General features: G+C 48.3%; 1 protein-coding gene across 1 annotated transcript; it reads right to left on the reverse strand.

Moving 5' to 3' along the window:
- Positions 1-1,035: 1,035 nt before the first annotated feature.
- PRDM14 (PR/SET domain 14) lies at positions 1,036-16,870 on the reverse strand. Its single transcript, XM_002710518.4, has 8 exons — positions 16,539-16,870; positions 15,138-15,856; positions 14,667-14,720; positions 14,420-14,577; positions 12,790-13,057; positions 7,021-7,223; positions 4,038-4,139; positions 1,036-2,024 (listed from the first exon to the last, which is right to left on the reverse strand). Exons 2-8 carry the CDS (start codon positions 15,829-15,831, stop codon positions 1,797-1,799), a joined length of 1,707 nt encoding a protein of 568 aa, XP_002710564.3. The 5' UTR covers positions 15,832-15,856; positions 16,539-16,870; the 3' UTR covers positions 1,036-1,796.
- Positions 16,871-17,126: the final 256 nt, after the last annotated feature.

Genomic DNA, 17,126 nt, shown 5'->3' on the forward strand with positions numbered 1-17,126 from the left:
CGCACTGGCCCAGGATAGCTTCATCCTCCAAGGGGATACTGCCAGGAGCTCAACTTCATCTTTCCAATGAGGCTGCACAAGTCCGGTAGGTCACCTTGAGGCTGTATGGCTCCCAGATGTGGACAAAGAACTGCACATTGGCAGTTAGCTCCTGGTAGTTGCTATCACGAAGAGTTGAGAAAGCACTGTAACCCTAATCCTGGTCTTGGATTTTCCATGTTAACATTTAAGCTTGTTGTTGCTTGCTTTGAGAAATGAGACGCTAATGGAAAACACTCTATTGCCTTAGGATTCAAGCTGAGGAAATGGTGAGTTCGAAGGTTGGGCTTTGTAGTCTGACTCTGGCAGGCCTGGCTCTGCCCCTTTGAGGTAGATGACCACTCACCACTTCCTTCATCTCTCAGCCTCAACTTCCTCATCTGTGCAGCAGTGAATATCCTCAGATCTAATGTCACCCACACCTGAGATGAGTCTCCTGTAGCAAAGTGAATTCTCAGGGCAGGTATATAATGTGTTTGTTGCAGTAGGCTAAGCTGCCATTTGCTTAGGATGCCTGCATCCCAAATGGGAGTGCTGATTCCAGCTATTCCCTTCCAATCCAGCTTCCTGCTGATGTACCTGGAAGGCAGCAGATGATGGCCCAAGTACTTGGGTGCCTACCACCTATGTGGGAGGCCAGAGGGACTTACAGGCTCCTGGCTTTGGCCTGGTTCAACTTTTTGACTGTTGCAGGCATTTGAACCAGTGGATGGAAGAGCTCTGTCACCCTGCCTTTCAAATAAATAAATTTTTTAAAAATTGCATTTCCCCCACACTCACACCAGCCTGGTGATCCCTTATACAGTACATTTTTCTTTTCAGTGGGATTACTTGTTTCTTTTTGCTCTCTGGTAGCATGAGTCAGCTAATTAGAAAACAAAAATCCACTTGCTTATCCATTAAGAATGCAATCAGCTTTAAGAGGGAAGATTAGTTCATGGAGCCAGCACTGTGGTGTAGAAGGTTAAGCCTCTGCCTGCAACACCCACATAGGCAACAGGTCACATCCCAGCTGCTCCACTTCCAATCCAGCTCCCTGCTAATGTGCCTGGGAAAGCAGCAGAGGATGGCCCAAGTGCTTGGGCCCCTGCACCCATGTGGGAGACAAGGAAGAATCTCCTGGTTCCTGGCTTCAGAATGGCCCAGCTCCCACCCTTGTGACCATTTGGGGAGTGAGCCAGCAGATGGAAAATCTCTCTCCCTCCCTGTAACTCAGCTATTCAAATAAATAAGTAAATCTTTAAACAAAAAGATTCATGCCTGAATACTTAGTTTCAACAGTAATGAAACATTAGCTTGGATAGATTTTTAAAGAATTTTTTTATGCAGAAATAGAGCAGGTGATGGCCACAAACAGTACAGGTGAGGGTCCAAGGCAATGAACCTGTTGAAGAATAGGCTTCCTTCCCTCTCATTACAAAATCTGGAAACCTGCCCCAGCCTCTGTACCACAGGGACTGCGAGTCACTCTCAGAGTATGTGTTGTTTTCAGACCCCGAGCACAATCACCCCTCCAGCTTTCATCACTTCTTGTTAAGTCTGCCAAAATTCCATTTTTGTTAAAAGCTCCAGGAACCATTTCTGTGAAACCTGTAAAACCAAGGTCAATAGATCCGGCAAATTCAGCAGACGGGTCAGTTCTACTTTTCTGCTTCTCATTCAATATTGCCATCACTTGTTCATTCGACGCACCTACCACAGGACATTTTGACAGAGAATCCGTGTCCCCAGTCTCCACACTGCCCATGCTGTGAGGGCTAGTAGTGTTCGTGAGACTTCATGTGCGAGCAGACAGCGTCCTGACCTGTGAAGGTCTGTCCACAAACACTGCAAGAGCAGCCTTCATCCTCCTTGTGGGAGCGCCGGACATGGCTGTCATGGGCCGCGTGCGATGCAAAAGATTTGCCACAGTACTTGCATTTGAAGGGCTTCTCCCCGGAGTGCTGTCTTATATGTGTGCGGAGTATGCTGGAGGCAGTGAATTTCTGCAGAGAACAGAGAGCAGAAGAAAAGTCAGCTTCCAGCAGTTGGACACCAATTAAACAAAAGGGTTAAAGCCCGGTGTTGTGGCATAACAGGTAAGCCATCACCTGCGGCTTATGGATGCCATATGAGCACTGGTCCCAGCTGCTCCATTTCTGACCCAGTTCCCCGTTCATGCAAACACCTATGCCAACTTTAGTTTAATTCACTGAATTTTAATTAACCTTAATTAAAATGGTCCCATGTGGTTAACAGCTAACTATGCATTAGACAACATAGATGTGTATCTATCATCAAAGTGCTATAATATCTCTCAGGTGTCCTCTGTTTCAGCAGCCCCTAACCAAATGAGGGCAGTTCAGAAAGTTCATAGAAATGAAATTAAAAGTCAAGTTAATTGTTGAAATCCATGGATGACAGGGGTCTTTGAAATGTTCATGGAAAATGAGCAGTACAAAAAAACTAATAAACTTTTTTTTGGAAGATTTATTCATTTATTGAGAGGGCAGTTACAGAGAGAGAAGGGAGTGTGAGAGAGAGAGAGAGAGAGAGATCCTCCATCTGCTGATTCACTCCCCAGATGGCCAAGCGAAAGCCAGGAGACTGGAAATACGTCTCCCTCATGGGTGCAGAGGCCCAAGCACTTGGGCCATCTTCCACTGCTTTCCCTGATGCATTAGCAGGGAGTTGGACTGGAAGTGCAGCAGATGGGACTGGAACAGGCGCCCATATGGGATGCTGGCCAGTGTTGTCACAGGCCACAACACCACCCCCTAAGCTTATCCTTAATTCTATTTCTCCATGAACTTTTTCAGCATTCTTCCAATTTAAGTCTTCTAGATTAAAGCAGTAATAATGGTAGCTACCGTTTTAGTAGCAGTTACAATGTGTTGGGTATGGTTATGAGAACTTTACCTATTGACTCATGTAATTCAACAGCTCCATAAAAACTACTTACCCCTATTTTGACAATGAAGAAACTAAACAACAGAGAACTTAATGGACTGACTCAAGGTTGCACACCTAGGTTAGGAGTGAGAAGTTGTGTCACAATGGGTTAAGCTGCTTCTCAAGTTGTCTGCATCCCATATCAGAGCACCAGTTGGAGGCCTGGCTGCTCATCCTCTGATCCAGCTCCTTGCTAATGTACCTGGGAGTCACTGGGAAATGGCCCAAGTACTTAGCTCCCTGACAACCACGTGGGAGACCTGGATGCCATTCCTGGCTCCTGGTTTTCAGCCCAACGCAGACCCGGCTGTGTGGCCATTTGGGGAATGAACCAGTGGATAGAAGATCTCTTTTTCTTTCTCTCTCCCTACAACTCTGCCCTTCAAATAAAACATAAAAACATAAAAAAAACTTTTATTTAAAAAGTAAATCTATGGGGCTGGCGCTGTGGTGCAGTGGGTTAAAGCCCTGGCCTGAAGCACTGGCATCCCACGTAGGCGCCGGTTCTAGTCCCGGCTGCTCCTCTTCTGATCCTGCTCTCTGCTATGGCCTGGGAAAGCAGTAGAGGATGGCCCAGGTCCGTGGGCAAGTGCACCCACATGGGAGACCCAGAAGAAGCTCCTGGCTCCTGGCTTCGGATTGGCACAGCTCCAGCCATTTCGGCCATCTGGGGAATGAACCAGAAGATGGAAGACACCTCTCTCTCTGCCTCTACCTGTCTGTATCTCTGCCTTTCAAAGAAATTAATTTCTTAAAAAGAAAAACACATCAGTTCTTAAACATTAAAAACAAAAAATAAAAGAACAGAGAAGACAAGTCAAAAGAGAGCTTTGAACATTGGTCAAACCTCTGATCATTAGGTTCCTATCTATTTGGAAAGTGTTTCATGACACATGCCCTGAACACCAGCTTAGTAACAGGTCATACCCGGGGTAGAAATTGAGAATGAGCTGATAATTGACTAAGATTTACCGAGAACTCAGTATAAGCCAGACTTTTTGCTTTAAATCACCTATGGGCACCCAAGTAGGGTTCAAGACGGATCCTTTGAAGGTGGTTCTGCTTACCTTTGTGCAATATACACACTGGTACGGTCTGTCTCCAGAGTGGACACGCATGTGTTTGTTCAGGCTGGAAGACTGAGAGAAACACTTCCCACAGGTGGAGCACTGAGGGAGAAAACCATCATGTTGAAATTGCATGTTTCCCTAACCAAGTCTCTCCCAACCTTTACACTGACCTGGAGGGGCGAGGGGAGCGCTGTGTTTATTTTGTGTCCATCTGTAAGCAGCGGATCCCCCTGCCCCAGGCTGGGCACCTACTGAGACAGTAGAAAGACATCCTGGGATTCAGTGAATAATCAGCGGCATGGGCACTGGCACTGGTCCAGACCCTGCCGATATCATCCCTAATGCTAATGCTGTGACTCTAGGAAATTCACGAGTGTCTTTGGGTGTCAGTTGTTTCAGATATGAAATCTGGAACCCAAGAGGACCGTGGTATACAATGGAGATCCGAATCAGCCCTGCTCTGTAAACTAGTAGCTGTGTAACCCCAGCAAGTCTGCTCTATTTGCAATCTTTGTGCTCCTGGTTCCAACGGGATCTTTTCCAGGAATTTCACACCAGGGAAAGGGAACCACTGAGAGGTGGCCAAGGACACCTGTTGACGGACATCATTTTTGAAGCAGTCGCACAGACTGCAGGGAAACCTGTGTCCTCTGGAGAAGGCATGCGTGCTACCGTGGCCTCGTCCCCAGGTGTGCTCAGGTGCAGATAGAGCTCATCTTTTTAGATGGTGGGATTTTAGGGCTTCCCTTATTTTCCTCTATGGCTTGGAGTTTGAATAATGAACACCTATAAAAGTGCTCCTAAAAAGTCTACGTAAAATAGAATTAAATTTGGGTTGGCATCGTGGGGTAGCAGGTAAAGCTGCTGCCAGCAATGCCATCGTCCCAGTTCCCTGCTCTTGGGAAAGCAGTGGAAGACGGCCCAAGTCCTTGGGTCCATGTACCTACCTACATGGGAGACCCGGAAGTTCCTGGCTCCTGGCTTCGGCCTGGCCCAGCTCTACGCATTGCGGCCATTTGGGGAGTAAACTAGTGGATGGAAGATCTCTCTGTCTCCCTCCCTCTCTGTAACTCAGCCTTTCAAATAAATATAGGAAACCCAAATGAAGCTCCTGGCTTCAGCCCAATCCAGCCCCTGGTCATCATGGCCTTATCTGGGGAGTGAACCAGTGCATGGAAGCCCACACTCTCTCTCCCTTTCTCTGCCTTTCAACTAAATAAATAAATCTAAATATAAACAGGAAAAAAAAATAATCAAAAAAACTATGGCACTCCATCAACTGTAGAACAGAGCCCAATTTCAAAAATCTTAAAATGTGAAAAGACCTTAAATCCTAAAATTGAAAATATATGACTTGCAAAATATTATTACAAAAGCATTTAATGACAGAAATACCTAATAAGGACATAAATTGATATATTACAAGACCAGTATAAATGGCAAACAAAAAGTTATCTTACAAACTGAAACCTCATGAATAATGAGGATGCAGGGGGCCGGTGCTGTGGCGCAGGGGGCCGGTGCTGTGGCGCAGTGGGTTAAAGCCCTGACCTGAAGCGCCAGCACCCCATATGGGCATCGGTTCTAGTCCCAGCTGCTCCTCTTGTGATCCAGCTCTCTGCTATGGCCTGGGAAAGCAGCAGAGGATAGCCCAGGTCCTTGGGCCCCTGCACCCATGTGGGAGACCCAGAAGAAGCTCCTGGTTCCTGATAGGTGCAGCTCAGGCCATTGGGGCCATCTGGGGAGTGAACTAGTGGAAAGACCTCTCTCTCTCTGCCTCTCTTCTCTCTGTGTAACTCTTTTGAATAAATAAATAAAATAAATCTTTAAAAAAACCCAGTAAGTTGAAAAGAAAAGATAATTATTGGCAAGATAGCCGAGCCCAGGTGCGGTCCATGGATTCCTGCCACCTTCTCTGGAAAGTGATGTAGCACTTTCAGAATTCAAAACTCTCAACACTGGACTCGCTCTTTAACTCAGTTTTTTCTATTCCTAGGAGTCTATCATGAAGAAATAATCAGAAATATACAGCAGAGGCAGCAGCCTCCATAGAATACTGTTCACGGCTGCAATATTGGAGTTAATGGCACAAAATAGGGGATTAAATAAACAAAGTATGGCACATCCATCTGATGTAGAGATATAGCACTGTTATTTTTACACGTAGCTTGTGATATATGTAATGTCAAATCAGAACAGTACCCTTATCATATTCAGTAGGATCCCAATCACACACATATATACACAAACAGAAAACTATTCCTAAAATGGCTCAACTTTGAATCACAGGGTGTCAGGTATCTTTCATACGTTTATTCTCAAAATCCTGTGCACCCAGCATATTGTTTTCTCACATTCAAAAATAAAAGTAAATACTAAAGACATTTATCAAGTACAAACATGAAAGTCACTCCTGGCTTCACTTTCAGTCATACTCCAAAACATGCAGCTGGTGGCTTCTTGTCCTTCACCCTGTTTTCCATTTATATGCAAGACATTATACATATACATTTTAAATAACACCATTCTATACATATTCTGTAACTTGCTTTTTGCTGAATACGTTTATGCATCAGAATACTGAGTAGTTTAATTGTACCTTTGCCAGTCTGATGGGCAAGAAATAACTTCACTGTCTTAATATTTTTAAATCCATTTAGAATGATCCAAATAATAAATGATCATTGCAAAAGGATGCAATCTTCAAAGGGTTGTTACCTAAGACCACATACATGCCAAGCTTTTTCCCCTACCGGACTAACCCTGTCTCCAATATGAATCAGACCCCTCCCTAACCCTTCCAGACTCTGATCAAGGCCACCTTGCCTATGGTGCTTTCACATTCTTCCTTCTGCCTGGTGTCTGTCTGTCCTCTCCCATGGCTTAGTAAACCTGAAGCTAGCCACTGGGAACCCAAGCCAGGGAGGGAGGGTGGCAGCAGGCCCAGGGTCAGCCGGTCATGCACCTGCCCAGTGCTCACCTTGTGAGGCCGATGCTTCTCATGAACATGGAGGATGTGGATCCGGAGCCGGTCCCGCTTCTCAAAGGACCGTTTGCAGAGAGAACAGGGAAATTTCCTATCACCCTTGTCCACGCAGGGGGTGTACTTGAGGTGCTTATCTCTGTAGTATTTGTAGGTAAACACTTTCCCACATCTCTCACATCTGTAACCTTCTGCAGACTCTGTCAAACACAGTGGGGTTAAGTGTCAGTGCCTTTTTCAGCTTCCTTCTCTTTTCTCTCCAAAAGAATTCGTACCAAAGTCAAAATAATACTGCTAAGAAGCCCTCATGTGCCCAATACCCAGCTTTGACAAACATCAACTCATAGCAAGTTTTGTTTTCTCTTGTATCACTTCTCTCCATAATGGGTTATTTTAATACTAATCTATCATTTGATTTACAAACACTGAATCTCAAATTGTAATCTTTGGAATATTTTTAAAGCATGACCATAATGCTATTGTTTTCCCTAAAATATTAGCTGATTCCTTAATAGAAATATGTGCACATATATATGCATATGTGTTTAGCTACTTTATAAAAGAGGGAGGAGAAAGAGATCTTCCATCCACTGCTTCACTCCCCAAATACACTCAACAGCCAGTGTGGGCGAGGCTAAAGCCAGGAGCCCAGACCTCATCAGGTCTCCCACTGGGTAGCAGGGGCCCCAGAAACTTGAGCCATCATGTGCTGCCTCACAGAATGCGCATTAGCAGGAAATGCTGGATTCAGAAGCAGAGTAGGTGGTACTAGAAACCAAACTCCAGCATGGGATGTTACAAGCAGTGGGCTTAACCCCTCTCTTAAGTGCCTTAATCTATAAGCTCTCCTTCCCTTTGCCATGAAATATACTCAAAGAAACTCTTTCTGTAGCATGGGTAAGGTTCTTAAACACGCTTCTGTCCAGCACTTGTTCCAAGGTTAATGCACTCAGACATCCGGACTTTCTCCCCTCAAGATCAGCCTGAGCTGTAAATGCAAAACACTCACCAGGACACCCACAGCTGGCTTCCCAGTGCTGTTTCCTCAGTTTACAATTCACTTTTCCAGGGCTACCATCTTCACATAGAGAGCAATGGGGAAAGTATCTTGACTTCCTCAACACAGTCACCTAATCCTGGTCCGTGCTGAGCTACGACTGCGACTGCGTGCCAGGCAGCCTCCCCCAAAGGCTTGTTGCTTTCAAAGGATGTTTTGGGGGGGAGGTTAGAGAGGGCACAGCGGACTCTAGCTGAGGACACTGCAGATCCAGAGGTGTCTATGTGTTGAGGGCAAGAGAGAGGACAGAGGCCACCTACAAAAGCACCCCCACTGAGGCCTCCCTGGATTCCAGAGGATAAAGTGGCTTTGACTATGAATGTCCCACTGAGACCTCATTGTCTGCTGGCTGTGAGCGAGAAGAGCCAAGAGCCAGTCCATGCAAGAATCTGTAGATAGAAATCTCTTAAGCATCGGGACAGCAGGGAAGCTGTCCATCAGGGACTTTGTTAGTTGACAACTACTTCCCAGGCACGTTTAACAGGTGGCTAAGGAAATAAACCCTTCATTAAGTAAATAACCAAGAAGCCAGCAGCCAACCCAGCGAGGATCTGCCCTGCTTTGTCTATCACTTTCATTGAGGTGCTTAAAACTCAGAATTCCCCTGGTGGGGCTGCTTCCAGCTCAGAGCTAGAGTAGTCATTGGTCAGAAATACCGGGCCTTCCTGCTTCCTGGCCCAGGGGAGGCGAAACAGGAAGGGGAGTCAACGATTTTATAAGCTGAAGCATCAAAACGCACCAAAGTTTAGAATAAGAGTTCAACAGTGAGTCTGCGTAGAACCACTGAGGCAGTAATGAGTCAGGATCTTTAGTAATTAGGCTCCGGAGGCCTACATTCTCTGCTCAGGTTGTAGGAAATTTATCTTCATTTCATTTAATCCCAGTCCCTTCTCCCACTCCCTATCTCTATAGTTTTTTTTCTTTTTCTTTCTTTTCTTTTCTTTTCTTTTTTTTTTTTTTTTTTTTTTTTGACAGGCAGAGTGGACAGTGAGAGAGAGAGAGACAGAAAGGTCTTCCTTTACCGTTGGTTCACCCTCCAATGGCCACTGCAGCCGGCGCACGGTGCTGATCCGAAGCCAGGAGCCAGGTGCTTCTCCTGGTCTCCCATGGGGTGCAGGACCCAAGTACCTGGGCCATCCTCCACTGCACTCCCTGGCCACAGCAGAGAGCTGGCCTGGAAGAGGGGCAACCGGGACAGAATCCGGCGCCCCGACTGGGACTAGAACCCAGTGTGCCAGTGCTGCAGGCGGTTCCACTCCCTATCTCAATCAGCTACTCTTTTAATCCAAGGAGTTTCTAAATACTGATAAGGATATTTTCTGTCCAAACCCAGTTTAGACAATTTGCCAAAGATTAAGAGTTGTCTTTCAGATAGCAGATCACATGTTAAAGTGTTTTCATCACAACTGGGAAAAAAAAAAAAGCTCTATCTTCACATTCCACACCTCCATCCCCCAAAACACACACACACTTGCATATTCAAATATCCCGCCCACATAGAGTCCAGAGCCTTCTCTCCCCACTCCAGCCAAACCTGAAGGGGAAGGCCGCCTCCAAATCCCTTCTCAATGCCAAAATGACCTTGAGAAAAAAACATTTGATTGACATTAATTTCGAACTTCCTTTCCTTTTCAGTCATATCCAGTTCCGATCACAGTAACAGAAGGCAAATGAATTCACTGAGAATTCTTTGCAATAGATTAAGGGGTATACAAGTTTCTTTCCCCACATGGGCCAAAAGACATGCTATCATCTCAATGCCAAAAGCATCAGATGTCATTTTTGCAAAGGTGAGGCAAGTTAGGTTCCCCCTGCTGATCATCGTAAGATCTCATCCCTGGTGCTTGCTATGGTTACGATCTTTGATATCTGCAGGTGATTCCACGTCAATAATGTATCAGGGGCCAGCGCTGTGACAAAATGTGTAAGGCTGCCGCCTGCAGTGCCAGTATCCCATATGGGTGTGGGTTCGAGTCCCAGCTGCTCCACTTCTGATCCAGCTCTCTGCTATGGCCTGGGAAAGCAGTAGAAGATGGCCCAGGTGTTTGGGCCCCTGCACTCAACGTGGTAGACCTGGAGGAAGCTTCCGGCTCCTGGCTTCGGATCGGCCCAGCTCCAGCTATTGTGGCCATTTGGGGAGTGAACCAGCAGATAGAAGACCTCTCTCTCTGCCTCTCTGTGACTCTGTCTTTCAAATAAAGAAATCTTAAATGTATGATTTATTCAATATTTCTACTGTTGAGCACTTAGTTTGTGATTTTCATGAATATGGATAATGCCACAGTAAAAATCCTGACATGCAAAGTGTTTTTTTCCTTTTAGGCTACTTCTTTTCTTTCTTTTTTTCAATCTTTATTTGAAGGGCAGAGCAATAGCGAGAGGAAGAGAGAATCTTCCATGTGTTGGTTCATTCCCCAGGTAACCTCAACACCCAGGGTTGGGTCAGGCCAAAGCCAGGAAACATGAACTCTGAGTCACCCACATGGGTGGCAGGGATCCCAGCACTTGAATAGTCATCCCAGGTTCATTAGCAGGGAGCTTGATTAGAAGTGGAGCAGCTGTCACTCACCAAGCATTGCAATACAGGATGCTGCTAATTAGGTGGCAGCTTAATATGCTCTACAACTCCAACAGTTGACTGTTCCTAGTGACAATTTGCAGAAAGTATTACTGAGGTGTCAAAGGTTAATAAATACTGTATTAGTTTGATGCGTATTATTAAGCAGAATGCACATTTCTAGAAGTGACCAAAACAGACTGAGTTGGCTGGGGGAGTGAGAAGACAGCTCACCTAAACGACACGGAGAAGCCCTCGTTATCCAGGCTGTGGGAAGAGACTGCTCCTCACTTACCTCCTAGCCCCTGCTGCACATTTCCCTGCCTTTGGCTCCCCTGTTTTCTGAAATTGGGTTGCTTTCCCTCTCTCCTGCTGCCCTACACCTCCCTTACTTCACTTCATCCCAAAGCAGCCTGTCCCAATTTAGCAGTAGCTCTTTCTCTTCCATTCAGTTCACACCAGGATCCAGGGGGGGCATGGGGTGTGGAGGGACTCAGGGTCATTCCCCATCCTGAAGGGATCCATGTAGGAAGGAGACAAGCACCCAGCCAACCACCATGGGGTACGACGAATTCAAGCCAGGCTTGGCCGGCGCCGCGGCTCAATAGGCTAATCCTCCGCCTAGCAGCGCCGGCACACTGGGTTCTAGTCCCAGTTGGGGCGCCGGATTCTGTCCCAATTGCCCCTCTTCCAGGACAGCTCTCTGCTGTGGCCAGGGAGTACAGTGGAGGATGGCCCAAGTGCTTGAGCCCTGCACCCCATGGGAGACCAGGAGAGGCACCTGGCTCCCGTGTTCGGATCAGCACGATGCGCTGGCCGCAGCGGCCATTGGAGGGTGAAGGAAGACCTTTCTCTGTCTCTCTCTCTCTCTCTCTCTCTCAGTCCACTCTGCCTGTCAAAAATTTTAAAAAATTATAAAAAGAATTCAAGCCAGGCTTTTTTTTTCCTGTAGCTTAGCATATTTATTAGACCATAACAGGGTTGCTTTTCACCAGACTACACATATTACATGGTTTACACGGTCTTGTCCCACCTGCTGGATGACTGACTAGTCCCAAAACTTTTATGTGTATAAAAATCGCTTGGCGGTTACTTAAAATGCCAAATGCAGAGACTCATCCTTCAGGGTGAACTGGGGTTCCTCCAGCTCCCTGCTGCTCAGATGTGATCCAGGGACAGCAGCATCATAGCCCTAGAAGCGTGATAGAAAGTAGACAGGTAGGCATTGGTATAGCAGTTAAGACACTGCCTAGGAAGCTCACATGCCTTATTGGAGGGCCTGGATTCAAGTCCTGAATCTACTCTTGATTCTTGCTTTCTGCTAAATGCAACAAGTGATGGCTCAAGTGGTTGGGTCCTGGCCAGCCACATGGAAGATGCAGATTGAGTTTGGGGCTTCTGATTTCAGCCTGGCCCAGCCCTGGCTATTGTGAGCACTTGAGAAGTGAACCAGCTTCTCGTCTGTGCCTCTCTCTCTCTCAAATAAGTAAGAATTTTGAAAAATTAAAGAAAAATAAACAAGGCAAAAGGAAGAAAAAAAAAAAAAAGGAAATGAAGAACCTGAACTCCAACCCTGAATGAGAATCAGCATCTTTACAAGATCTCCAAGTACACATACTCAGGCTAGTTCAAGGTCAAGAGCAAGAGTCCAGTCCTATGTTTCTCAGACTTACCTGAGATCCACTTGACATCCAGCACAGGCACACGCATCCATTTGAAACAAGAACTTCACAAATAATACTTCCTATTTCTTACGTGATTCCAATCAGTAATTTCCATCCTGCTTTATTCTGCCACCCTCTTCCACCCCACAACCCACCATCTGAAAAACGCTGCTCTAGCACCTTGACTGCATCAACTGTGGCAGCCTGAGCAGAGATGACAGAAAATTGGCTCTGCTAAAGCACAGGTTTGAGGGGGGTGAAGGGATTGGGGGAAAAGGATGTCCTTATAATCAGAAGTAGTTTCAACAGGTTGGGAGCTGAGAGCTCTTTTCCTTCAGCCAGGTAGCCCCCCCCCCCCCATTACAGACATCCTCAATTGAGTCTCTGCTTTAGCCTGGGGGAGAGGCCCCAGTAAGGAGGGCTTTATGGAAACGAGCCCAGTCCTTCCAGTGGGAGGCCTTCCTGGGGAGGCAAAGCCACACACTCACCTTCAGAGGGCCTGGTTGGCTGCTTGCCGGGCTCTGTGACCTGGAGACTCACAGGAATGTCCAGGAACTTCTCATAGCAGTCTCCATACCACACAAGGAGCTCTTGGTTCTGGTAGATCTCCTTGCAGCTCTCATAAAATATCTGCCCTTGGCACTGCACGGCAACTAGGTTCTGCTCCTTGGGGAAGCGGGCACAGTTGACATAGGACATCCAGTTCCCAGTGCCTTTTCCATCTATAAAGTGGCTTAAATGACCATCTTCAAAGATCTGAATAAAAAAAGACAGAGTCTGGAATGAACTGCTTTTCCCTCTAATTTAGATAATATTTACTTAAAAATTAAAAATTTATAGATTTCTATAAATTAGATTTCTATTATCAAAGTAAGTAGCATATAATCCTACTTAAGCCTAAATAGATTTATTAGTTTAAGGAGTTCTCTAATGGTGAAGTAACAGATTTCCATTAGGCTAACCATGTACCCCTAACACATATATTTTTTAAAAATATATTTATTTATTGGAAAATCAGTTACAGAGAGAGGGAATGAGGAGAGACAGAGATCTTCCTGGCTCACTCCACAAATAGCAGCAATGGCCAGGGCTGAGCCAGGCAAAAGTGAGGATCCAGGAGCTTCTTCCAGGTTTCCTACGTGGGTACAAGGGCACAAGCACTTTGGCCATCCTCCGCTGCTTTCCCAAGCTCATTTGCAGACAGCTGGATCAGAATCAGAGCAGCTGGGACTTGAACCAGTGCCCATTTAGAAGGCGGACAATGGCTTAACCCACTGTGCCACAGTGCTGACCCCTCCCCAGCATATATTTACAAGAATCCTACTTTTATCCCTTCCTGGATACCAAAATTTCTGTAGTAATTTAATGAATTTCATAAGCAAGAGTCATGGAAACAAAGAAGAGATTCTATTTAATTCCACCTCTGAAAGACAACCAATTAGTTTTGCTTTATGCCCACTTAGTTTTCAGCCATATACACTGAATCATATTACTTAATTCTTTCTCCACTGGTAGAGATCTCACTGTCTACAACATTTTGTTATTATAAACAACCCAGTGATTAACATTGTCTGCATAGCCTGAAATTTCAGATTCGTTTCCTAAACTAGATTCCTAGAAGGAGAAATTCAGGATCAGCGGTTTTGCACATTTCAAGGTATCTGATACACTCTGACAACAAACATACTTCAATCCCACCAGCATGCCCTATACACCAGCACTAATTTAAAGCCTGCCAGATTTTAAAAATCCTTGACTAATTTCAGAGGCAAACAATACAGAATCCTAAAATTCTGTGTCTATTTCCTCTGGCATCCTTTCAGAACTTTAGAATAGTAGAAGGGGTTGGTTTTGTCCATAAACATAACACAATGTGTTCAGCTCTCTCAATGGATAGTCTAAGGCTGGCCTTCACAGACTCAAATGACTTAGGGCACCACAAAACACAGAAGTCGTGCAGAGGCACTGTCCTCACGCAGGGAACACCCGCTGTTCCCCCCTTTACAGGCAACACAAACAGCAGATAGCTGCTGGGATGTCCCCTCCCGCGCCAGGAACCACCCCACCCCCACCCCCCCGCCCCGCCTCAGCTCCCCCTCCCCCACCAGAAACCTGTACCTCCCACATCACAGAATTGTCTCGGCAGGTCTTGACTTCGCTGGCTTGGACCACTTTGCCTTGAAAGGGCCCGAACCTGACTCCCTTGGCAATGAAGCTGCTGCAGAACACCCCAAAATGCGAGACTTTCCCAAACATCGTCCGCAGGAGGCGGAGACCTGGGGGACAAATCCAAGGCAAGGAGAAAATGAGAAAAGGGGGACCGCACAAGTGCCACGGAGAAATCCGAGCAAGGGGTTCTGCCCACCTTCTGGAAGTTGAAGGGAGTCTTTGTCCAGAGTTTGAGGAAGCGAATCAGACCCTAGAAATAGGCAGAGGTAGACAATTTTCTTAAGTAAAAATTATGAAATGCTTTTAAAGGCATTTTTCTCCATCCCTCCCCTTGCCCTGTGTTTGATGTTTTATCCATACATTGCATTTTTCCTGTTCCTTTCACACTTGATCCTCAACTGACACTCAGGATGACCCTTTGCAGGTTATTTCGCCCCTGCGTGAACCATTTCTCTCCTGGTCCTCAGCGCTCACTAATACCAACCTCAGGAGCTATGCGGTTAAGCAGGGCTTCTTTCCCAGCGAGCCTGGACCCTCCAGCCTCTAATAAAGTTCCCACCCCCACCTCCACCCGGTGCAGTGACTGCTACAGAGCCGCCCTGCCGCGCCCTCTCCCCTACTCTTGTCCCACCCAACTCAACTCTCAGAAGTCAAGCCTTCCGGTTACCTGAGGCAGCGCTGTCTGCGGGGACCGGGACGCCGGAAACGGCGTGCTGCAGGAGAGCTGGGTGCTCCAGGCTGGGAGTGATCCCATACAGAACCAACTGCAGGTCCTCCTCGGTGAAGTGGAAACGTTGAGGCGACTTCCTCTCCGGGCTCGGAGCCTTGGGGCCATCCTCAGACTGCTTTGGCGGGGAGCAAGACGCTAACTGAGCAGACTTCAGCCCCTCAGGGACCAGGGACGCCTCCGCAGAGGCCGGCAGCGTTACAGGCTCGGGGCCACAGTACTGGGCCCCGTCGCTGCGGCCCAAATCCTCGTTGCTGGCGCCCGCGTACTCGCGGCCGCCGCTCATTAAGTATGGCACCTCCCCAGGGAGGTGGGCGATCGGGTACCACGGCGGCCACTTGCTGTACCAGGGCACATCGTAGAACGGTTCCCGCTGGAGAGCCAGACTGGGACTCAACAAGGGAGGTGCCATCCGGAAGGCGAAGGAGGCCATGGCCTGGGGCGCGGCTACGGCGCCGTCCAGCTGCTGGAAAGGTTGGAAATCCTCTGCCGCGCTCAGGGCGCTCCTGTAGGGGCCGTAGGCGGCAAAAGGTGCGTAGTAGGCAGCTAGGGGTTGGGGGCTGTTCTGCAGCCTCTCCGGTGGGTAGCACACCTTGTCCTGGAGCTCGGTCTCATCCGAAGGTCGCAGAGCCATCCTCGGGGCGGAGTGCTCGGCGGCTCTGCCGGGAAGCAAGCGGGACTGAGCGCGCGCCTCCCCCCGGGGCCCTGCGCCTGGCCGCCCCTGCCATCCCCAGGTTGAAGGAATCGGATAAACCCATTTCGATCCCTCCTCCAGTCTGGTTTCCACGATAAAGGCAAAACAAGAGAAAAAAAAAAAAAAGCAGCAAGCCATAAATAGCCGCAAACGAAAATTTGCCAGGATATCGGCCGACTTCAAGTTCTTAGTTAATGTCACCTCCCCCTTCCCGCTCCACACCCATCTACACCTAGCGCGGCTGCTTTTCAACACCCGCTCCCAACCTGCGGCCCCTAACCCGGCTCCTGCAAAACCTTTTTCGAGTTCCCTACCCTCCGCCTTCTCCGTCCAACAAAACTCCTTCAGGCAGTCGCTTCCAGCCACCCGACCTTCCCGCGCCCCGGGCGGAGGTGGAGAACCCACTGCGAGACACCCCGAGGGCTTCGGAGCACGCGGCGGCTCCAGGCGCCCCTGGGCCCTCTGCAGAGCCCGCGCAGATGGAGGAGGACCGGGAAGCCCGCGTCTGACTGTGCGGGTCCTGGAAATGCAGGCTGCACCGAGGGGAGAGGCGCGCCACCTCCCGCTCCCCAGGGAAGCGCCGTTTCCCACGCCGGCCCAGTCCCGCCACATGCCGCAAGTCCTCTGGCCAACTCCAGTCGCCTCACCTGGGGAACAAGGGGTTTAGGATCGCTTCTCGGGCGTCGGTGGGGGCAAGCCCCCAAGCCAGGTAGGACAGAGACCTCGGCGGCCGCTGGGGTCGCACCGCCCGGAAGGTTTGCGTTTAAGGGACACGTAGCAAGTTCACCAAGGCTGAGGAATGAAGCCCCTTCAGTGTCTCCGTGTCCTGAGGGCAAGATCAATGAGTCCAATAAGAAAACCCAGCCGGGTCGTGACTCAGAAATTAAAGAACACGAGGTCAGGAGCAGAGGTCAGCCGCGACGCAGGCATCTGCCAGTCTCTCTGGCAGCGTCTCAGAAGGCGCGCAGCTCCCGGCCTCAAGCATCTGCAACTTGGAGTTGAGGGAACGCTGAAAGAATAAGAACCCCCCGGGAAGGCAAAGACGATCACCCGAAACGAACTGCGCCAGAGACAGCTGCCCGCACTTCCCAGCCGCCCGGGAAGACGCCGGCCAGAGACGGGGCCCCCTAGGCGCGCCCCGCTGGGCACCTACCTCGGCCACCGCCACGAGTGCACTCCTCCCACACCGTGTATGGGGCTCGGGCTCCGGCCCTGTAGGCTTCGGACGAGCCCCG

This window comes from Oryctolagus cuniculus, chromosome 6 (genome assembly GCF_964237555.1).
Source record: "Oryctolagus cuniculus chromosome 6, mOryCun1.1, whole genome shotgun sequence".
Classification (NCBI taxonomy): domain Eukaryota; kingdom Metazoa; phylum Chordata; class Mammalia; order Lagomorpha; family Leporidae; genus Oryctolagus; species Oryctolagus cuniculus.

Excerpts from the sequence above, each read along its gene's own strand:
- PRDM14 (XM_002710518.4), bottom strand. The coding sequence starts at position 15,831 with ATGGCTCTGCGACCTTCGGATGAGACCGAGCTCCAGGACAAGGTGTGC. Across the intron at positions 14,721-15,137 it reads CGCAGACAGCGCTGCCTCAG|GGTCTGATTCGCTTCCTCAA; the intron begins GTAACCGGAAGG and ends GCCTATTTCTAG. Across the intron at positions 13,058-14,419 it reads ACAATTCTGTGATGTGGGAG|ATCTTTGAAGATGGTCATTT; the intron begins GTACAGGTTTCT and ends TTTTTTATTCAG.